Below are 21,267 nucleotides of genomic sequence, written 5' to 3'. Positions count from 1 at the left end.
TACTACCCACTATAGGTAGGTTGTGGAGGCATGGCGTCCAAGTGCTGTTTACATAAGGCGCCCGCTGCAAAGCGAGGGAAACCTTAAAAAGGTGCTATACTAGGAGGAGCCCCCCATGTGTTGTAGGCGCCTTGCCGACCAGAGAAGCGCAGTGCACCCAATGAAACAGAAGTCATGAAAGAAGCGACCTCCGTATCTACGCTCTGTATCTAGGTACCAAATCTACCGTAGGTACTTACCCCTCATTACACAGGTAGGTCCTTAGGTACCTTAGGTAGCTTACCTTAACCTTACCTCGGGCAGTCTCAACACCTCACATCTGACATGAACATGAAGTTCCCATCGTCTCTTCACCCCAGCTTGCAAGCAATGGCGACATGTCGTACCTCTCTCCCTGTGTAAACAAGACACATCCCAATAAGGCACATGATTTGTTGTTTATAATTTTTTTCATTTTTATTTTGCCCTTCATTATATATATACTAGACATGGGAATCACAAGTTACATACATAGTACACTCAAAAGCATATAATGACTCCAGACGCATCGAGCCGATAATACCGCCCCGGGACAACTTCTTCATAACTCGCGAGAGCTCACGAGATTGCGGGCTTTCAATGCCATGACTTTCACGCCGCCATCTTCCACACCCCATTCTTTTCTCTTCTTTTATTTCTGGGCCTTCTTGGCCATGGTGTTCAAGGCGCTACCGTTCTTGAACCACTCAATCTGGGCCTCGTTAAAGGTGTGCAGCAGCTTGACATCGAAAGGCTTGCCCTCCTTGGGGTGGACAGTCATGATGAGGGGCTCGCCAACAGCAAGCTTGGTGCAGGGAAGGTCAATCTAATACAATCCATTAGTATTCACACAATATCATTTTCATAGGGAGTCGTAGGTAGATTTTGGGGAAACTTACCCGGTCATCAGGCTTGATCTTGTCATAGTCGGCAGGGTCAGCAAAGGTCAGAGGAAGCATGCCCTGCTTCTTCAGGTTGGTCTCGTGGATACGAGCGAAGCTTCGGGTGATGATAGCCAGGCCGCCCAGGTGACGAGGCTCCAGAGCAGCATGCTCACGGGAGCTGCCCTCGCCGTAGTTCCAGTCACCAACGACGACCCACTTGACGCCCTTCTTCTTGTAGTCACGAGCAACAGCCGGGACGGCATCCCACTCGCCAGTGGTGAAGTTCTGGACCTTGTTGGCCTCGTTGTTGGCCTCGTTGATGGCGCCAATCAGCATGTTGTTGGAGATGTTGTCAAGGTGGCCACGGTACTTCAGCCAGGGACCAGCCATGGAGATGTGGTCGGTGGTGGTCTTGCCCTTGGCCTTGATGAGGATGGGCACATCCTTGGCGTCCTTGCCATCCCAGGGAGCGAAAGGCTGCAGGATCTGGAGACGGTCAGAGGTGGGGCTGACCTGGACCTGGACGTCGGCACGCTCCTTGGGCGGGGCCTGGTACGTGTTCTGGCCGGCATCGTAACCCCTGACGGGGAGGCCGTCGCCGGTAGGAGGCTTGAGCATGAACTCCTTGCCATCCTTGCCAACCAGCTTGTCCTTGAGGGGGTTGAAGTGCAGGGTGCCGGCGATGGAAAGGGCAACAACCAGGTCAGGAGAGGTGACGAAAGAGTGGGTGGCGGGGTTGCCGTCGTTACGTCCAGTGAAGTTTCGGTTGTATGAGGACAGGATGGAGTTGGCCTCACCCTTCTTCACGTCCCGACGATCCCACTGACCAATGCAAGGACCGCAGGCGTTGGCGAGAACAATGCCGCCGAACTCCTCAAAGGTCTTGAGCTGGCCGTCACGCTCAATGGTAGCGCGAATCTGCTCAGAGCCGGGGGTGACGGTGAAAACAGCCTTGGACTTGAGGCCGTGGTCGAGAGCGTCACGAGCAATGGAGGCGGCGCGGGACATGTCCTCGTAGGAGGAGTTGGTGCAAGAGCCGATCAAGCCGACCTTGAGCTCCTCAGGCCAGTTGTTCTCCTTGACGGCCTGGCTGAACTTGGAGATGGGGGTGGCCAGATCGGGGGTGAAGGGACCGTTGATGTGAGGCTCGAGCTCAGACAGGTTGATCTCGATGAGCTGATCATACTCGGCACCCTCGTCCTCGCGAAGCTCAGAAGCATAAGAGCGGGCAAAATCTCCGATGTCCTTGCGCTTGGTGGCGGCAAGGTAGTCATACATGCGGTCGTTGAAGGGGAAGAGAGAGGTGGTGGCACCAATCTCGGCACCCATGTTGCAGATGGTACCCATGCCAGTGGCGGAGATGCCTTCAACACCAGGGCCGTGGTACTCGACAATGTAGCCGGTACCACCCTTGACAGTCAGGATATCAGCGACCTTGAGGATGATGTCTGCACGTCGGACGTCAGTAAAAATGTGGACTCCTGAGCTCAGCAGGGGTTCAACCTACCCTTTGGCGCAGTCCAGCCGGAGAGATGACCAGTCAACTTGACACCGAGGACCTTGGGGGCCTTGAGTTCCCAAGGGAGGTTGGCCATGACGTCAACAGCGTCAGCACCACCAACACCAATGGCGGCCATACCAAGACCACCACCGTTGGGAGTGTGCGAGTCGGTACCGATGAGGAGACCACCGGGGAAAGCATAGTTTTCAAGGATGATCTGGTGGATGATACCAGAGCCGGGACGCCAGAAACCAATGTTGTACTTGGCACAAGCAGTGGACAAGAAGTCGTAGACCTCCTTGTTGATGCCGATGGCGCGCTCAAGATCCTTGGCGCCGCCGACCTGGGCCTCAATCAGATGGTCGCAGTGGACAGTGGTAGGGTTCGCAACGGAGTCCATGCCAGCAGACATGAACTGCAGGATGGCCATCTGAGCAGTGGCGTCCTGGCAAGCCACACGATCGGGTCGCAGCTTCAGGTAGGACTTGCCTCGCTCGATCTCCTGGCCATGGGGGTCGTCCAAGTGAGAGTACAGGATCTTCTCGGCAAAGGTCAAGGGTCGGTTGAGCCGGCTGCGAACAATAGAGAGGTTCTCGGACATCTTCTTGTAGTTGATGAAGTTGTTCTCCTCCCAGTTGTTCTGGCGGACCTGCACGCAGAAACGGTTGTCAGCACAGCGCCCCCGAACACCCAACGACAACAACAAACAAACGAACAAACACTACACCACACAGGCAGACGGGCTGCCCATGTGAAAACGAGGGCTTTCTCTACTGTACCTTTCTGTCGAGGGCAGAATCGGAGACGGTGGCCAGACGGCGGACGCTGCTGGCCGCGCCACCCAGGGCGCGGCTCCGAGCAATACTGCCCAGAACCTGTCTGGAAGCAAGCATGGTGCAGACTCGGCCAATTGCGGAGGGTCTAGCGACTGCAGTCAATTGGAATAGCTGTGATGCTGGCGAGGCAGCGGAAATCAGACAACATCAGGAACAAGAAAAATCACCGTCGAGGGGGGGGGACTGTTATAAAGAAGGCAGGGTGGAGAGCCGGCTTTGCCTGGGTGGGGGAGAGGTGTTTTCCGGCGGCTTCTGGGCACCAGTCGCTAGGCCCAGAGGGGCAATAGATGGAGCCCCCGCGGCCGGGATAGCAGGACAATGACAGAATGTGCGTCTGGGAGCTGGCATGGCCCTAGCCCGGCTGGCCACTCACAGGCCGTCTAAACATAATCCCTTGGTCCGTCGTGTCAGTTGAGCCGAGCTAGGCCTTGCCTTGTCCAGCCGAGCTCAAACTGGCCTTCCGCTGAAGACATGGAATTTTTTTTTTTTCCTTCCTTCTTTTCTCCTGTTGTCCTCTCTCTCTCTAGGTATCTCCTCTTGCTATTCGCGATAAGCTAGTGGTAATATTACATACTTTGTACTCCTCCCAAGCCCTCCGTACGGGCTGCCCCGTTACCTGGGCGGTTTCGTGGCGCTACAACGTGGCAGTACTGAACTAAACCGTTCGGTTGGTACCAGTCGTGTACTCTCCATTTGGTATTACGAAGCATCGATCGCGGAAACTGGGGTGTGGCTGAGTGACTACCTATACCTTCCTACCTCCTAGTAGGTACTGTAGGCACGTACTGTACTCGTAGATTGTGATGGTTCGTCGTAGATCAAAGCAACGTACAATGGAAGCACGATGAAGTAATGAGAGCCTCATGCATCGTCGATTGCCGCGGTTGACCACAAAGCTGCGTAATTCCAGCGTGCCCTCCATCTTTGCAGCGCTAAGGCGAAACGTGTGGTGCATCATCAGATGCTACCCCTACTAGCCTTCCGGGCTTGTAGAATGTGCGCGAAACGCTACACCACCTCTACCCAACTACCTAAGGTATCTTGCTAGGTAATAAGGTACTCGTACTCTCCAGGCATGTGACGTCGCAACAACCAGCTTCGCCGCCCGAGCATGCAAGCAAGCAAGCAAGCAAACTTTGAAGTGCATTGCCAGGCGGACAAATCGGCGATGCGTGAGTGGCCGGCCTCATTAAAAGGACACAGCGGCATCGCCGTGCGCCAATCAACCCCGCGCCTTCACTGGAATGCAGAATAGCATCAACTGGACAGATGCCCCGTATCAAAGCGGCAAACCGCATGTAATGATGCTTGCCCCGTGGAGGGGAGCACGAGTAGCCGCGCCTTGACCTCGGCACGAGGCAGCCGAATCATCGGTCGCCGTTGCAAAGCTCGCTTTTGCGAACTTCTCGGCAATACTTCTCGGAACCCGACGTGGCTTTAGACGGAGCTCCGGCCCTTGGTAGCGCCACACGGAGTTGTTTGCCCTACGATACGACGGAGCAACGGATGTTTTTTGTCAGCCTTTACCGGCAGCACCAGCACCAGGCAGTGCAAAGCACGGGTAGTAATTAATAGTGGCTCATATTCGTGTCTCGTCAATTCGTTTCGTTCTACCTGTCGAGCGGCTCGTTCGTGGCATTACCAAAGAAGGCATCCCAATCGATAGCATTGCAGACAACGCCCAGCTAAATCTAGTTCTAATGCGATATGTATTGGAAGACAGCAGAGACCTCGCTTCCTCCGTGTTCTTGCCGAAGCAACAAATCTTGTATGGGCTGCAGCCCAGCATTCACAAAATGGTTCCATGTGCTCGTATCGCCATATAACATGGCAGGAGACTTGACGAACTGTCTGCCGTCCGGCTTGCATCTTTTGCATTTGAAGGTATCGTGAGTGTCGCTGGTCGTATCCGGCCGATATTGGAAGAGCTCTCTGAGGCTGTCGAGGGAGAAATGACGCTCCACGTCTTCGGCAGAATCTACCACGCATGATGATAAACTCTGCTTATGAGACTGCCTCTGGAAGATTTTCTCCTCAATGGTGCCGGTGGCGATGAAGCGGTAAACGAAGCAGTCCTTCTTCTGGCCGTCTCGCCAGACTCGAGCGAGGGCTTGCTGATCGGCGGCAGGGTTCCAGTCCGGGTCAAAGAGGACAAGGCGATTCGCTCCGATGAGGTTGATGCCGCAGCCTCCCGCCTTGCTGCTCAACAAGAAGATGAACTCGTCTCCGTTTGGATCGTTGAACCGGTCAACCAACTTTTGACGTTTGTTGACGTTCATGGTACCGTCAAGGCGTAAGCATCCGTATTGGCGATCCCTGCAGAGGCGTTCAAAAAGATCCAACGTCGACGTGTAGTTGCTGATGAGGACAATCTTGTCATTGGTGTCTTCCCGAATCTTGGCAAGCATTCGGTCGAGTACTTGCATCTTCCCCGAGTACCAGGGCTTGATATCCCGATCCCTCCCGCGAGCTTCCTTGGGAACATAGTCATCCGGGAAGCATTTCTCCGAGCCAGGAAGGTCATCCGAGAGATTCAGAAGATCGGGGTGGTTGCAGAGCTTCTTGAGGATGTTGATGGCTTTCAGAGGCTGACTGCCCTTGCCGCGGAGAAGTGCTTGGATATCCGGGCTCGTGATGAAATAGTTGTAGAGGTCGATCTGGAACGGAGCCAAGTTGCAAAAGACGACGTGTTCATACTTGACCGGCAGGTACTTGGACAGGATATCGTTGGTTCGGCGGATCAGAAACTTGTTGACAACACTGAGCAGCTCGCCGGTGCATTCGTCTCCGCGTCTGCGTTCTTCTTCCGTCGCATCTGCATCACGACCGCGCAGGATAGGAATCTCAAAACGTTTTCGAAATTCTAGTCGCGATCCAAGTAGATCTGGGTTGGCGAAACTAGTCAGGGCGAAGTACTCTGTCAGATCGTTTTGAATAGGTGTGCCTGTCAGGATGACTCGTCTGGACACGTTCAGGTCGTTCAGCGCGTTGAAGGTGTTGCTGTCCGCGTTCTTCAAGCGATGGCCTTCATCACAAAACAGCAGGCCGATCTTGGTATGCTTGAGCTCCTCCACATTGAGACGCAGAGTCTCGTACGAGACAATGATGACCGGTCGAGTGATGGATCGGCCAGAGGCAATCGCCCATTGGCGAAGCTGTCTTTTCAACTCTTCCTTGGGCGCCTTGCCATCAATGGCAAATGGGTTGATGGCGTTCGGGCCAAGCCATTTCGTCAGCTCGTTTGCCCAGTTTTTCACCAAACTCGCGGGGCAGACCACAATGGCCTTTTGTATGGTGGATTTTCCGGCATTGGGAGACTGCTTCAGCAGAGTCCACATGAGGGTGATGCATTGCAGCGTCTTGCCGAGTCCCATCTCGTCGGCCATGATGCATCCATGGGCCTTCTCGTCAACTAGCCCCGTGACACACTTGTACATGAACTTGACTCCTTCAATCTGATGAGGACGAAGACATTTTGCAATCTTGGGATCGATGACAACCGGCACTTTTGGGTGATCTTCTTCCACTTGTTTCTTGATTCCGAGAATCTCGGCCAGGCTTTTATGCACGATTGGGCTGTCAATCTTGGAGGGTTCAGCCTGTGTCTGCACCGGGTTCTCTTTGGCCACCACTGGCTTCGCATCAACAGTTGGGTCGTATAAAACTATGGCAAATTCTCCGGATGGATCGTGCAAAGGCTTGGGGACAAAAACAACGCCGCGTCGGAGTCCAAGCGTCGGCGGCGGTCTGGATGCATCGTATGTGGCCTGGGACTTGTCCTTTAGGGGGACGGAGAAGGCCTTCCGAAAGACAACACTTTTATCCTTCGCTTGGAAGACTGGGAATTTGGGCGGTGGCTGTATTTGGCGACCACTGCCATCATATGCTGCATCAATACTCGATGGTCCGTTTTCATCGGCGCCCCTGTAATCAACCTTTCTCTTCTTTCTAGCAGGGCGATCCGACGTGGATGCTGCGGTGGCCGACGAGGGGCATTTGAACGGTTTGCGAAGCGTGTCCAGATTCTGAGGTCTCGACGCCTGTCGATTCAACCTGCCGGGTGTTCCATCTTTCAGCGCTGAGACTGAGGGCGGACTAAGTTGGTCAACGAAGCTGCACGTCCAGTGAGCTGGAGGTCGGAACCACCTACATGGCCGTCATGATAAACGCAGGCAGCCCTCACAAGCTTGGTGGTATCAGAGCAAAGGGACAAAGGGACAAGACAACACGCTGACGTTTCAAAGCAAAATCATAGAGTACACGGGGAAATGATTGAGTTGACGCGTCCAGATGCGATTGGGTCGTGGTTCGCCGCACGAGACGATACGCGGTCTCACGTGACCGATGTAAACACCAGCTGCTGGCTTACAAAGCATCGTCTACGGTACCTGTGAGAAGGTTAACATTGTGAGCATCGAAGTATTACAACACAACAACGCCCTTGAGGTCCGTAGCCCAAGCTTTCTACCTGCATTACTGCCATTGGGCTCGAGATAGAGGTAGTGCTTGAGTCATTGCGCTCGACACCACAGGTCACTTGGCTTCTCCTGAAGCTTTTCCCATCAGTATACTAATTGCAAGGTCACGGAGAAAGAATCTGAGCACCTAGGTCCGGCTAAACTTACGTCTGATGAGGAGCTTGGTCAACTCGGGCATGGGAGTGAGAACTCAAAGAGCCCTGCCATCAAAGTGGTAGAGGCGCTCCGCGGCTTGAGAGCTCGCGATGTGAGGAGACAAAGAAAATGGTCTGCTATGTATGTACATAAGGTACGATAATTTTCACGACTGTTTGCTATATGCTCTTCAGATGCTCGGTTTCGTATCTCCTTGTCTAAGAATCGGCCTCTGAAAGCAGATTCATTTGACGTTCATTGCCCGTTATTACCTCGCTCATGATCCACTCATACACAGCCCATTGTATGGAGTTGACAACAAAGGCTCTGACGCTGCAGACAGTTAGGCCTCTGAAAAAGGGACGAATCCCGCCGTCTCTATAGATGTCCTTGGCCATCTGCCACGCTCCATGCCGCCTGTTGCCCGCCCTATTCGTTGTTGCCTTGTAGGAATGCTGCTGTTGCTGTGTCTGGAGGCGCGATTTGATGACGTCGAGAGGGAACACGCTGGCCCAGGTCACAATGCCGGCAATGCCACCGCACAGCAGTACCTTTGACGTGTCTCGTCTCCCAGAGGCAGCGTCGTCGTGCTCTCGGGGAGCAGGCCAGTGACGGTGAGCCAACTCATACGCCCAGAAGTAGAAGCCATAGCCGATGCTGTCTCGGAGCGCCGTTACAACGCCGCCATAATAGAGACCCCTTACACCGTCTCGCTGCAGCGTCTGCTTGAATATCGCCCAGCTCGACATGGCGGGCGTGGACATCTGAGCCCGGCATTTGATCAGTTCGGTCGGAGCGCTTACGACCCATACCGCGAGGCCGCTCACTGCCCCGGCCGTCCAGGTGACCCATCCGGCAGTCGGTGTCGACGCCGCCGAGCCTTTCAGCATTGCTTCTGACCGGTTGTAGGAAAAGAACAGCAGCGCATTCAGAGCCCCGTAGCCAAAGATGGGAGCAGCGGTACCCTTCAGGAAGGCCACAGAGCTCTGGCTGTGGAGCTTCTCGGCCACATGGCTTCTGGTTTGCCGGCGTACTTTCTCAATGTCTAGGGGGTTGCCCACTATGATGCCGACGATGCCGCTGAGATAGCCCGCCCAAAAGTCGGCCGACATGGCGGTGGAAAGCCAACCTCACGAAGAACTGAGATTGATGTAGACGCTCTTGGGTGACGGACTTCATATGAAGTACTAATGGGCGGGATCTTGATTAGTGCAAGTAATAGTGATGTTTGGGACAATCACATGCAATCTCACACCTTGATACAGTTCTTGCACTAAAACTGCGCTTGTCTCCATCCAACGCTGGGGGTATTGCCTTGCTCTCCAAATCTTCAGGTTCACCTCAGTAAAGTATGTAAGGTATGCAAAAAACCACCAGGATCCGGTGTATGGGGACCTGTATTGAATGTTTCATAACGCAGCTCATGTACCTAGCACTTATATCGCACTCTTAGCATCTTGCAGCTGCCATCCGTCCTCAGTCTGCCTCACCCTTCCATCCTGCTCTAGTTTGGCCAGCATCTGCACAACCCCGCCGCAAGCCGCCATGTGTAGATCCTCACGCACATCCTTGTATACAATCTTGACAATGTCCATGGGCGTCCACGCCTTCCTGTTGCCGGTGCTGTTGCCGTTAGAGTCACTGTTTGGGGTGCCGCCCCTCATTGCGCGTAAGACCTCTTCCTCTCGCTGACGGCGGTGCTCGATATACTCGGCAATCTTGTCGGGCCCATTGTCAACCACCGGGCCATGTCCAGGATAAAGTCGTCCGGAGAAGCGTGTCTTCATCTCCTTCAGACTCTGAAGATATGTCGCCAAGTCTTCAAACACGGCAGTGCCTTGCCCAAGAACATTGTCGCCCGCAAACATTGCATCTTCCTCGGCGAGCACGAACACCATGTGATCTTTCGTATGCCCGGGCGTGTGGCAGGCTGTTAAAGTTGCATCTTCGACTTGGAACGCATCGCCATCCTGAATAGGCAACTGTCCTTCATCCGGGCTGTTCTTGAATACTTCCACTTGAGGGAAAGCAGCCATCAGGTCTCCGATCCCGCCGGTGTGGTCATGATGCCAATGTGTTATCAGTGCCAGCTTCACCGTCGCATTCTCGTCAGCGAGCGTCTGCTTCAGCATTTGTATCCAAGCTGGGCGACCTTCGCCGGTATCAATCAAAATGCGAGCATTCCCAGAACCCAACAGATAGGTGTTGGTGCCCTGCAGCGCGAATTTGCCCGGGTTGCCGCCCAAGATTCGAATGCAGCGCGGGCTCAGCCGCTGGACCGTGGGAAGGGCTACAAGGGCAGCTGCCATGGCCGGTCCTTTGAAGTCTTCAGTGTCTTTGTATGATACCTGCCAGGTGGCTCTTGTACACTCAAAGGTACGAACGACGAGTGTAGTTTGCGCCGACTCGCCAAAGCAGATGGAAGCCGCCAAGTGCTCAGTAACGGATGCAGTTGAGTGCCCGGAAGTAGGTTGGTATGGTATGTACCTAGTATTTTGTATGAATTCAGAGCTACCTCATGAGTCCGCGATTGGGGTAGTCTGCTCTACCTAGGTAATATGCACACCGACCTAGGTAAATACAAGACATACCTTACTCACTTGTCGCATTACATAACTTTGAGCCGAGGTCCTAGATCGACCAAGTCACCCAGCAAAGAGTTGATGCAGCACGAGGTCCCTCACGTTGACCTGCTTCCCGATGGCGGGATAATATTACCTTAGTCAGAGGTACGGATAGGTACGGAGAACGCAGCTGACAAGAGGCTGCCTCATTCAGGGCGAGATGAGCAGCTTCAGTTCGTTCTCCTTATCTCTCCCTGTTGTATCTCGAATGCTACCTCCAAGCTCAAGAGTCTCCTGTGTCGCGCTAATAGTCCGATCTGGCCCTTGAAGACCAATTCCGTCATCGCCCAGGTTGCACAAGGCTGCGAATCGATGCGCTAGGCAGCTAGCTGCCACGTTATTCGCTGCAGCGACCCATGCTGTAAGGCTGCCTTGCATACCTAGGTACGGAGTGCCTACCTCGCACTATCAATCACCACCACCTTGAACATCCTGAACCACCTCTCGACGACTTGAGATCCTAAGACGCTGTGCCTCTTCCGACATCTTCCACAGGCAAACAACACTGCGTCGCCACGATACGTTCTCTGCCGCCAGTCACATACTTCTCTCGAGCCAAGTGACAAGCTTCGCACGATCGCCACTCGTCGTGGTATCTCTGCATCATGAGCAACGACAGCATCTCCGATTTCCTTGCGGAGCAACGAGACGCAGCTCCGGAAGAGCTTCAGCCGCTCATCCTCAACTTCGAGGACTACTGGGAGCGCAAGCTCTGGCACCAACTCACAGACGCCCTCGTCGAATTCTTCAACCACGATGGCAGCGCCCCGCAGCGCTTGGCCTTCTACAATGTCTTCATCCTCAAGTTTGCCGATAAGATCAACAAGCTGAAGTTGGTGATGCTGGCCCTCAAGGCCGCCACACAGTGCAAAGGTTCGTCTCAGGCTTCCAGGTATTCAGGGGAACGGCGTGACTAAAGGACTGACGACTTTCAAGATGATCGCGAACGCCTGGCCTTCCTACAGTCAGTGATCAAGAAGGTGGACACGGAGGACTCTCAAGATGCGCTCGTCTTTGCTTCTGTTGCAGTGGCCCGGGTCAAGCTGAGTCTTGGCGAGCTGGAAGACGCAAAGCAGGATCTGGACGCCGCAGAGAAGCTGCTGGATTCATTCGACTCTGTCGAGGCGGTGGTCCATGCCGCGTTCTACGATGCCAGTGCCAGCTACTATCAGGTAGGCTCATCTCTTGCCTGTTGCGCGATGCGAGGCCTTCCTGAACACTGTCACTGACTTGGCTGTCTGCTAGCGCAAGGCGGACTTTGCAAACTACTACCGGACGGCCCTTCTCTATCTGGCGTGTATCGACCTGTCAACGCTCTCCGACGAGGAACGGCTCCGAAGAGCCTACTACCTAAGCGTTGCCGCATTGGTATCTACCAGCATCTATAATTTCGGCGAGCTGTTGCTGCATCCCATCCTGGACACCCTGGGCCGGAGCGAGGATAATGCCTGGTTGCGCGACCTCCTCTTCGCCTACAACCGGGGTGATCTGGCCGCCTACGAACTACTTTCAGATAACATTGCCTCCAACCAGCTGTTAAAGGACAACTCGGACAGCCTCCGACAGAAGATCTACCTGGCCGCACTGACAGAAGCTGTCTTTCGCAGACCGCCGCACGACAGGACCATGTCCTTTGCTACCATCTCTCAGGAAACAAAGGTGCAGCCTCAGGAGATCGAGCATCTGGTGATGAAGGCGTTGAGCCTGGGTCTTCTTCGCGGGTCGATAGACCAAGTAAGCCAGATAGCACACATCACCTGGGTGCAGCCAAAGGTGCTGGATATGAAACAGATTGAGAGCATGCGCAACCGGCTGCTCGAGTGGGACTCAAACGTCAATCAGCTCGGCAACTGGATCGAGGCGGCTGGTCAAGATGTCTGGGCCGCATAAGCATCATCGCACTCAATAGCACCTCAGTGGATCATGCAAAAGCCTGGCTTGGAGAGGCAGTATAGAGTAGTATCCCGCAAGAACGCATCTTCAATTCCATTGAGCTCTTGAGCAGCATGCAGTCATCTGCGTCTATGTATCTAGTGATTACGCTTTGTCCTCGTCGCGATCCACTGACCGGGCAATTTTCAGCACCCGTCATCGCATGCGGTTTATTCTCCAAGGAAAAGGCCGAATGTCAGCTCCACGGCCCAAAAAGACGGAAGGTTTCGTCACATCTGAAAAGCAGGAATCAGAGTGTTTGTCGCGCCAATGAGCCAGGCGGGCCACCACACACACCATATGACGACTGGCGTATACATTCCCCACACGTTCCAACCGAAGCTAGCAGCTTTCAGCACATCCGACATGGTGAGGCCGCTGGCATATGCTGCAGTTGAAATCACAGCAGGCGGTGAAGTCAAGATCAACAGTGCTACGAAAACCCATCTGGTAGCCTGGGTGTTGGTTGGTTGGAGGAACGTGAGAGGGCTAGCCAAGAGACCGACGAGAAAGGCGAGTGAGAAGTTGAGTGTGCTGAGCGTGGCAAGGGATACGCCAAGAATCAGCAGCGAGAAGGATTTTGTAAGCTGAAAGTACTGCAGGGTGGGCTTGTGGAGGGAGGCAACGGCCAAGGAGAAGACGGCTGGAAGGGCAGTTGACAACGTAGAGAAGATCCCAAATGCCAGCGGCAGGGTCTGGTTATAGACAACAGTTTGGTCAGCATTCCGGGTCATGTCAGTCGTCAACGGCACGAGTGGGTGTTCCGGCTTACCTTAATGTCAAGGTGGTTGAAGACGAACAATGGAATCGCAGAGATGGCGTGGCACGTCGCAACAAGGGCAAGCGGCGAGAGAAGTTTCCGCTCTGCGGTAGGTGGTGAACAAGGTGCCGGCTTGACGATCTCTTTGCGATCCGCATTGTCACCCTTCGACTCATCCGAGGCTCCTGTCTCAATCGGCTGCCCGCTTTTCACCCACAGAAAGATGGCCATGATGGTGAAATTGGCAGCAAGCAGCATGGCGCTAGGAAGATACGTGCCAATGCTAACAAAGCGGTTCTTCTGCATGAGAAGGTAGAAGAAAAAGCTCTGATGCAGATGCTCTAAGAGATTGTTGAGACTTCTGAAAGATCCCTCCACAACCCTCCCCATGGCCATCTCGTCGTGCCATCCTTGGCCAGTGGGCTGCAGAGTTACGGCGTCGACATGGTAGGGGATGAAGCTGCTGTGGGGGCCTGTCGGGTACCCAAGGCCTTGATAGAGCATCCCGCGAAGCATCGTTTGAAGTCGGTCGTGATAACTGTCAGTATGGCCAGTCATTTGCTGGACAGTAGTCTCAATGCCCATTTGACCGCCTGCAATGTTGACAATCGAGTTGATGAGGTCAAGATTGGGCAGTTGGCCGTTCGTACCATCGTAAATGATGTGGAGCTCGTGATATCGCTCCTCATGTGGATAGTCGATGGCGAGGGCTCCCTGAAGCGCGCCAGACTTGAGCGGCAATGGCGCAATATATTCGGAATCATGCGCGTCATGGTAAGCGTCCACCCAGGCTTGCGTGCCCGTTTTACTGTCTGGAGGTAGAAGAAGAATGATATCCTTTGACCATAATGACCAGCCTGCAGATTGTCAGCGAACAAGGACCATTATTTCAGGCACAAAGCTCCGGCAGCTGAGGCACGGACTAACGTTTGAAATAGCGAGCCAAGGTGAGAACGAGCGCAACACCATTGCGATTGAGTTGTTCGTCTATGCTCTTCCATGCAGCCACGAGGACGATTGCCTCGGTAGCGTCGCCCCGCGGAGCTTGCAAGATGCCATATACATTCTCGCCGCTGTATGTCTCCCCGGCCGAGTGGTAGGTGTAGTTCTGTCGGCCGACTTTGACTCCGAAGCCGGTCAGGATGGTTTCCAGCTTGTCATTGACCCTGGTCGCCACGTTAGCACATGTGTAGCGCCACGGTCACCCAGAGGTCGAAATTCGGCCACCGACTCGTAGTTGTTTTTACTGGCTAGCAGGTCTACTTCATGCCTGAATGCTCGGAAGATGTGTTGTTCGCTGCCCCCAAAGTATGTGTGCACCTGTCCAGGCAGAAGAGCGTTCTCCGACACGTATGTCCGCCTCGAATAGTTGTCCAGGGGCAGCAGAAGGAGCCAAACGACACCGATGGCGATGCAAAGCGCAGAAACGTATGGGGGGATCTTGAGCAGCCGAGGATCGCGACGCAATGACAGCGCTGTGGCTTCGAGTGGCATCAGTTAGTGCACCGGTTACGTTGCAGAGAGACAAGCACATACAGAGCAGTCGCGGCATGTCAGCTGCTAGACGCGACAGACAAGAACAAACCCACCGCTTAGTGGTTCGATCTCAGTCAGGAGAGGGTGACAGCGAGCTGCGAGGTTACGAAAAGATTTGGTCTCATGAAGGCTGGTGAGGTCCAGAAGCACCTGGGAAGCTTGGCTCCTGCACGAGGTGTGCCTTGCCTTATACGGTACATACTACCTGCTGTCTGCTGTCTCTGACTTGACGCTCCCGAGGTGGACCAGCCATTTTAGACTGATTAGATAACCACCAACTAGTACTATATCACTACTAAATATCTTATTTATACAACAATAAGGTAGGTAATAAGCTCCGAGTCCAGCTAGAGCTTCTACAGACTATCTCTATACTAGATGACATCAGTAAACTAAACACAGGGTGACAAGGTTTGCAATACACCCATATATATGCGCATCTCGCTTTCGTCTATTGTGTTTATATGTAGAATTATTAATATTACTATGTGGTTAAAGGTATATAGTCGGTATGGAATGTTTTCTATTTCGTAAGATCAGTGGCTTCATGTAAAAGACAACCAAGGGCAAAAGAGCCATACAGCCCGTGGAAGGGCATGTTCAAGTCGTGTATCAGATGGCCTTGTTCGTTGATTTCCGAGTCATGATCTTCGTGATAGCATGTCGAATCGTAATGCCTGCCTTTTCAATGTCCTTTTTGGAGAGCGCAGAAGTGACGCACACTTTGAGGGCTGGCTGGAGTGCCCAGTCTCCATCCTTGGCCGCCATTGCATTCGCATATGGCCTAGTCTTCAATCGGGTGATCAGGACACCATTTGCGAGACACTGGGAACTGTTAGCCATCATGTTTAGGCATCGGAAACATCAGGGCGTGAAGAGCACGTACCTCTTCGACGCAATCCATCAAGAGTCTCTCTTGATCATCCACCGTCAATCTCTTTCCCTTGATAACCTCGGGCTTGAGCACTAGAAGCAAAATAGGGTTGTCCAGGGAGCTGGTGCAGACGACCCAGTCGCTACGTGGGTCAAGCTGGGCCCTCAATGCTCGGATATTCTCTCTGCATTGAACAAGCACCTCAGGGTTGGACTGCAGTAGTTTCACAGACTCGCTGGCTGTCATGGCCAGCATTGCGGGCAGGGCGGCCGAGTAGGTATAAGCGGAGGAAGTGATGCGCTGGTGCACAATCACGTCTTTGGATCCCGCACAAAACCCACCTCCAGCACACAGTGGCCCGGAGAGCGATCCGATAATCATGTCCACCTGTTGCGGATCGACATTTTGTGCTTCGGTGAGACCACGTCCAGTTCGCCCCAAAACTCCAAACGACCACGTTTCGTCCAGAATGATGCGGAACTTGTACTTCTCCTTCAGCTCGACCAATCGTGGCAGATCCGTGACATCGCCGGTAGTCTCGAACAGGCCCTCCGTGACAACAAATCGGCGAGTCAACTTGCCTGACTTTGCCTGTTCGTTCGCGACCGACTTCATGACTTTTTCTAGATCATCCATGTCCCCGTGTCTGAACCATCTGATGTTGCTTCTTGAAATCTGCAGGCCCTTGCGAATGGAGTAGTTGGCAGCAGCATCGGCGATGATGACATCGCCGCGCTTGCAAAAAGCGGGAATCACGCTTGATACCGTCGAGAATGTCTGCGCATACACGATGCAACCTTCGGTGCCGAGAAACGTGGAAATATCCGACTCGGCCTTTTCATGGACGTCCTGGGTGCCATAGAATTGAGGGGGGCCACAGGGACCAACACCGTATGTACGCAGGGTTTGGATTGCCTTCTCCTTAATCTGATCATTCGCGTTGAAGTTGTAGAAATTGTATGATGCAAGATTGATGGCTGTGCGTCCATTGGATAGCTTGACTTTCGGACCCGTTGGCCTGGGAAAGAGATTCCTTCATCAGCAAAACGCAACATTCTCGCGAGGCAACATGACCTACCCTACAATAACCGGTAGCTTTTCGTTCTCGAGTTCTTCCGCGGGAGTTTGATCCGCTACCAGGGGCTCGGGAGTCCAGTCATCGATCAATTCCTCGATCTCCTACAACAGACAGTCGGTTAGTAAGAAGGCAGCGGTCGTGGGTTTCAGGCGACTTGGGCGTCGTACAGCTTCTCGTAGTTTGACAAAGTTCTGCTTGTGGGTAGAATATGACGGTGACATCAGGTAGCGAATGAAGAATAGGACAAGAACCAGCTCAATGGCAGATCGGACAGGGTCGTTCTGGTAGCTGGATTGGATGTATCGCACCAGCATGGCTGAGCCGGGGAGTTTCTGGAAATTGGAAGAGACGACATGGGCAATTTCGCCGAAGCGATCCTGAAAGGTATCCAGCTCCATCATGAGCAGGCCAAAGGTCATCGACCGGTAATCCCGATAATCAGGCTTGACTCCTGCGGATGGAGATGGCGGGCGGACGAAGTTTTGAGTATTAACAGCATCCCTTAGTACCTATCGAACCTTAGCAGTCAAAGCAGCTGACACGCGTGCTGCTTCGTGCAGATTAGGTAAGGTTAAGAACAACAGGTGCGACTACTAGTACCATTTCGAACGAACAGTCAGTACAGTACAGTAGGTATGAACCTGGTCCCTCTGGCACTCAGATTGAATACAGATGTGACTTCGTGGTTCCCATCTATTAGCCGCATTATTCGATGTTATTACGGTTTATTATTGTAACAAACAATTACACTGGATGTTCGCTAGATTTAGTACTTGATGCAAAACCTATTGCCCGGGTACCCGATAATAGAGAATGTATATTGCACTGTAATCATTTGTTATGTGAATAAACGTGCTAGTACCTAGTATGGGGTATTTCCTTATAGAGCTTATACTTCTCTAGTGCAGCCTCAACATCTGGTGTTTCCTCCCCATCTGAAGTAGAATGGCCCTTTCTAGAAAGCTGTCGCGGCCGCTTTTTATACCACCTGCATTGCATAGCCGACTTATACAAAACATCATTTTGTTCGCTTTTTGTCTTGTACTAGTCTCTGTCCTTCTTTTCAACTTCAGAGAACAAGAGAAGGCCCCGACGTTGCCCTACCAAATATACCCACAGACCAACGACTCTACCCACCATACCGTGTCCGAATTCCTCCCCACGTCTGCACACCCAGAGACAGACTCTGTTCGCGAGCTTTGCAAATCATTCCCTAAGCATGTCCTGTCTCGGATACAGCCAGTGCTCAAGACGGGCCATGGCGACGATAAGGAAAGGCTGAACGCCCAGATGGACAGCACTAGTGCCTGCTTTACCCCAGAAGAACTGATCGTCTTCTCCGACCTCGACGAAGACATCCGGGATCATCATGCCATCGACGTTCTAGCCCATCTACCAAGCTCTCACTATAATGCCACGGCTTTCAGAATGTGGGAAGAGTATCTTGCCCAGAAAGAAATGCAGAGTAATGGTACATTAGATACTGGAGCACAAGGGAAGCACATCAACGGATGGGCGCTTGACAAGTTCAAGTTCTTACCGATGATGGAAAGAGCTTGGGCCATGAAACCTGACAGGGACTTTTATGTCTTCTATGAGACAGACACGTAAGTGATGTTGCCTCCCGATTGGCACTTTGCAGCATTGACGCTTTTTGCTCCAGGTATATCTTTTGGGACAATCTCTTCCGGTTTCTTCAAATATACGATCCAGATGCAAATATCTACATGGGCTCCCCATCCCCTGGACGCCGTGATCCAGAACGGGGAGACCAAGGCACATTGTTTGCTAACGGAGGCCCTGGATATGTCATCAGCCGAGGAGCTATGAAAACTCTGTTGCGGCGCACCACCGGCTCACATGGGCAATATATCGACGACCCGCTCTCTGTGAGATTTAGCTACCTGAACCACGATGACGAGTGCTGTGGTGACAGCGTTCTGGGATGGGTGCTATGGGAGCTTGGCATCCCTATGCATGGTCACTGGCCCATGTTCAGCGACTATGGCCTCCATGATATTCCTTTCAATAGTCAGCACTGGTGCCAGCCACTTATCACTCTGCACAAGACATCTCCCAAGGATATGGTAGATCTGTTTCGTTGGGAATTTAGCCAACACAGTTCCCAGGTAAGTGGCCTCTTTTATATACCTTCTCTTTCGTCTGCTATTAAATATGATCGGCTACACATATCCTCGGGCATGGCTAATCGGCTATAAGCGGCCATTACTATACTCTGACGTATGGAAGTTTCACAAACCTGGTTCGGTTCCGTTGCGTGAAGATTGGGACGGCGGCCGTTTTGATGCTTTTGATCCACCACCTGACCTCCTCGTTGAATCATCCGAGCAGTGCGGCCGTGTCTGTGCCGAGGACCGCAGCTGTCTACAGTGGAAATGGGAGGGGGGGGATCAAAAGAGATGCATCTTGCTAGGGTCATTGCAGCATGGAAGGAAGCGTAATAAAGAAAAGGGCAGCAATGACCAGGAGACATGGGTCACGTTTACATCAGGATGGGTTAAGGAGCATATTAGGGAATGGAAGGAAAGGCAAGACTGCAGTAATATTAAATGGTTAGGGGCTAGTATAGAAAGAAAGCTATAAAAGTAATATATATAAGTAATATTTTTTTCTTTAATTATATAGTTTTAAAAGTATTAAGTATATAATATTAAATATAATTCTAATATATATTACCTTTTTTATACTTTTTATTTATTAATATTTTTATAATTTATATAATTAAGTTTATTATTTTAGTTATTTAATAAATAAATATTATAATTTTATTATATTTATAATTAGTTTAAAATAAAATTTATTTTATAAAATTTAAATAATAAATTTAGTATTTAGTTTATTAAGTAATAAAATAAAATATAAAAGTAATTTTTTAAAATACTTTTATTTAATATTTTTTTTAAGAATTAAATATTTAATTAAAGGAAAAGTAAAAGTAAATATAATAATAAATTAAATAAAATTAAAATAAAATTAAAATAACTTAAATATATAATACTTATAATATTATAATACTTAAATAACTTAAATTAAGCTTTAGAATTATTTATTAAAATTATAATATATACTTTTTAAAAAAATATAGTTTTTAAAAAAAAATAAATATAAAGTTAAAGTAAATATATATAAAGTTTTTTATTACCTTAAAATAAAAATATTTAAATTTTTATAGGATTATTATAATTATAAAAAAAGTAAATTCTTTTTTTAATTTTAAAAAAATTCTAAAAATAAATATAATTACTTATAAATACTTACTTTTAAAAGTATTTATATATTTAACTTATAAACTACTTTATAATATATAATAATTATATACTAACTTTTTATTATTTTAATTATTTTTTATTTATTTTTTATATTTATATATATAAAAAAGTTTACTTTTTATTTTTTAAAAAATAAAAAATTATTAAAAAATAATAAATATATAAAATAATTAATATAATAAATTATAAATTAAATTATTTTATAATAATAACTTTTTAATAATAAAAAATTAAGCTTTTAATAAAATAAATAAAACTTAATAATAAAAATAGCTTTATAAAATTAAGCTTTATTTAGAATTATATAAAGTTTTTTAATTAAATATTATAACTTAAAAAATAAATATTTAAAAATAGTTTTAAAAAATTATTAAATTAAGTAAAAATTTTTAAGAAAATTTAAAGTAATAACTTATTAAATTTATATAAAAGTTTAATATAAAAAAACTTAAAACTAAATATATTTTAATTAAAAGAATAATTAATAATAATTTAAAAAGTATATAAATACTATTATATTTATATAAATTACTTTAATATAATTAACTTTTTTTAAAAAAAAGCTTAATTAATATAATAAAAATAAAGTATTATTATTTAAGTATTAATAAATTACTACTTAAGCACTAACTAACTTAAATAAGTATAGTTAGGGTTTATACTCTTAGGCTTATAAAAATCTCTTTTAATTTTAAAATTTTATAAAGAATTTTAAAAAAATAGTAATAAAAAAGAAATTTTAGTTTTAGCTTATTAATATAGTTAAATCTAGGATTTTATAATAAAAATACTATTTAATATATAACTTTAATTTTAAAAACTTATATTTAGTTTAATAATTATTTTTAGCCTTTATATAGCTTATATAGGTATATACTTAATATATTTATAAATATATTAAATTAAGCTATATAGCTATATAAAAAGTTACTTATTATTATTAAGCTTTTATATATAAGTAATTAGTTTAAAATATTATAAGTTTTTTTTATAAATTACTAGTAAAAATAAATAAAATATTTAAAAAATAATATTTTATTATTTAGTTATTTTGCTTTTTAAAATATAATTTTTATATATTTTATAATTTTTATATATTTTATATATTTTTATTTAGCTAAAAAAAAGCTTTTAAAATATAGTAGTTTAAGAAAAATTCTTTAAGTACTTTTACTAATACTTAAATAGTAATTTATTAATACTTAAATAGTAATACTTTAAAAATAAAGACTTTAGTTAAGTAAGTAATAGTAATAATAAGTAACTATATTTAAATTAACCTTAAAAAGCTTTTGATAAAAATATAATACTAATATACGCA

At 48.8% G+C, this 21,267-nt stretch overlaps 7 protein-coding genes across 7 annotated transcripts; 2 read left to right on the top strand and 5 right to left on the bottom strand.

Moving 5' to 3' along the window:
• Positions 1 to 516: 516 nt before the first annotated feature.
• Positions 517 to 3,346, bottom strand: TRIREDRAFT_77336 (aconitate hydratase). Its single transcript, XM_006964830.1, has 4 exons — positions 3,183 to 3,346; positions 2,410 to 3,052; positions 918 to 2,350; positions 517 to 844 (listed from the first exon to the last, which is right to left on the bottom strand). The coding sequence occupies exons 1-4, from the start codon at positions 3,294 to 3,296 to the stop codon at positions 671 to 673; spliced, it is 2,364 nt and encodes a 787-aa protein (XP_006964892.1). The 5' UTR covers positions 3,297 to 3,346; the 3' UTR covers positions 517 to 670.
• Positions 3,347 to 4,936: 1,590 nt separating this feature from the next.
• On the bottom strand, positions 4,937 to 8,964 carry TRIREDRAFT_121506 (uncharacterized protein; the record flags this gene model as incomplete). The annotated part of the gene is made up of 4 exons (XM_006964829.1): positions 4,937 to 7,385; positions 7,609 to 7,627; positions 7,865 to 7,886; positions 8,125 to 8,964. The coding sequence occupies 4 exons, from the start codon at positions 8,962 to 8,964 to the stop codon at positions 4,937 to 4,939; spliced, it is 3,330 nt and encodes a 1,109-aa protein (XP_006964891.1).
• Positions 8,965 to 9,288: 324 nt separating this feature from the next.
• On the bottom strand, positions 9,289 to 10,161 carry TRIREDRAFT_60671 (uncharacterized protein; the record flags this gene model as incomplete). The annotated part of the gene is made up of 1 exon (XM_006964828.1): positions 9,289 to 10,161. One exon carries the CDS (start codon positions 10,159 to 10,161, stop codon positions 9,289 to 9,291), a length of 873 nt encoding a protein of 290 aa, XP_006964890.1.
• A 747-nt stretch (positions 10,162 to 10,908) lies between these two features.
• Positions 10,909 to 12,431, top strand: TRIREDRAFT_77330 (uncharacterized protein). The gene is made up of 3 exons (XM_006964990.1): positions 10,909 to 11,349; positions 11,413 to 11,648; positions 11,722 to 12,431. The coding sequence occupies exons 1-3, from the start codon at positions 11,082 to 11,084 to the stop codon at positions 12,364 to 12,366; spliced, it is 1,149 nt and encodes a 382-aa protein (XP_006965052.1). The 5' UTR covers positions 10,909 to 11,081; the 3' UTR covers positions 12,367 to 12,431.
• Positions 12,432 to 12,462: 31 nt separating this feature from the next.
• Positions 12,463 to 14,762, bottom strand: TRIREDRAFT_121504 (uncharacterized protein). The gene is made up of 6 exons (XM_006964827.1): positions 14,705 to 14,762; positions 14,400 to 14,649; positions 14,096 to 14,334; positions 13,333 to 14,025; positions 13,181 to 13,272; positions 12,463 to 13,103 (listed from the first exon to the last, which is right to left on the bottom strand). Exons 1-6 carry the CDS (start codon positions 14,718 to 14,720, stop codon positions 12,639 to 12,641), a joined length of 1,755 nt encoding a protein of 584 aa, XP_006964889.1. The 5' UTR covers positions 14,721 to 14,762; the 3' UTR covers positions 12,463 to 12,638.
• Positions 14,763 to 15,168: 406 nt separating this feature from the next.
• Positions 15,169 to 17,054, bottom strand: TRIREDRAFT_22148 (serine palmitoyl CoA transferase subunit-like protein; the record flags this gene model as incomplete). Its single annotated transcript, XM_006964769.1, has 4 exons — positions 15,169 to 15,529; positions 15,591 to 16,596; positions 16,657 to 16,757; positions 16,824 to 17,054. 4 exons carry the CDS (start codon positions 17,052 to 17,054, stop codon positions 15,317 to 15,319), a joined length of 1,551 nt encoding a protein of 516 aa, XP_006964831.1. The 3' UTR covers positions 15,169 to 15,316.
• Positions 17,055 to 17,601: 547 nt separating this feature from the next.
• Positions 17,602 to 19,260, top strand: TRIREDRAFT_60867 (uncharacterized protein; the record flags this gene model as incomplete). The annotated part of the gene is made up of 3 exons (XM_006964989.1): positions 17,602 to 18,263; positions 18,320 to 18,785; positions 18,877 to 19,260. 3 exons carry the CDS (start codon positions 17,602 to 17,604, stop codon positions 19,258 to 19,260), a joined length of 1,512 nt encoding a protein of 503 aa, XP_006965051.1.
• Positions 19,261 to 21,267: the final 2,007 nt, after the last annotated feature.

The sequence above is a fragment of the Trichoderma reesei genome (assembly GCF_000167675.1).
Source record: "Trichoderma reesei QM6a unplaced genomic scaffold TRIREscaffold_8, whole genome shotgun sequence".
NCBI lineage: Eukaryota > Fungi > Ascomycota > Sordariomycetes > Hypocreales > Hypocreaceae > Trichoderma > Trichoderma reesei.
Note: the sequence above shows the minus strand (reverse complement) of the source record. Positions and strands in the feature narration are given on the sequence as shown.

What these genes read in the sequence shown, in the direction of transcription:
- TRIREDRAFT_77336 (XM_006964830.1), bottom strand. Translation starts at nt 3,296, where the DNA reads ATGCTTGCTTCCAGACAGGTTCTGGGCAGTATTGCTCGGAGCCGCGCC. An exon ending in ATTCTGCCCTCGACAGAAAG is followed by an intron (nt 3,053 to 3,182) that starts GTACAGTAGAGA and finishes TTCTGCGTGCAG; the next exon opens with GTCCGCCAGAACAACTGGGA. An exon ending in CGGCTGGACTGCGCCAAAGG is followed by an intron (nt 2,351 to 2,409) that starts GTAGGTTGAACC and finishes TCCGACGTGCAG; the next exon opens with ACATCATCCTCAAGGTCGCT.
- TRIREDRAFT_77330 (XM_006964990.1), top strand. Translation starts at nt 11,082, where the DNA reads ATGAGCAACGACAGCATCTCCGATTTCCTTGCGGAGCAACGAGACGCA. An exon ending in GGCCGCCACACAGTGCAAAG is followed by an intron (nt 11,350 to 11,412) that starts GTTCGTCTCAGG and finishes ACGACTTTCAAG; the next exon opens with ATGATCGCGAACGCCTGGCC. An exon ending in CCAGTGCCAGCTACTATCAG is followed by an intron (nt 11,649 to 11,721) that starts GTAGGCTCATCT and finishes GCTGTCTGCTAG; the next exon opens with CGCAAGGCGGACTTTGCAAA.
- TRIREDRAFT_121504 (XM_006964827.1), bottom strand. An exon ending in GCCAGTAAAAACAACTACGA is followed by an intron (nt 14,335 to 14,399) that starts GTCGGTGGCCGA and finishes CGTGGCGACCAG; the next exon opens with GGTCAATGACAAGCTGGAAA. An exon ending in AGCCTCGGATGAGTCGAAGG is followed by an intron (nt 13,273 to 13,332) that starts GTGACAATGCGG and finishes CACCTACCGCAG; the next exon opens with AGCGGAAACTTCTCTCGCCG.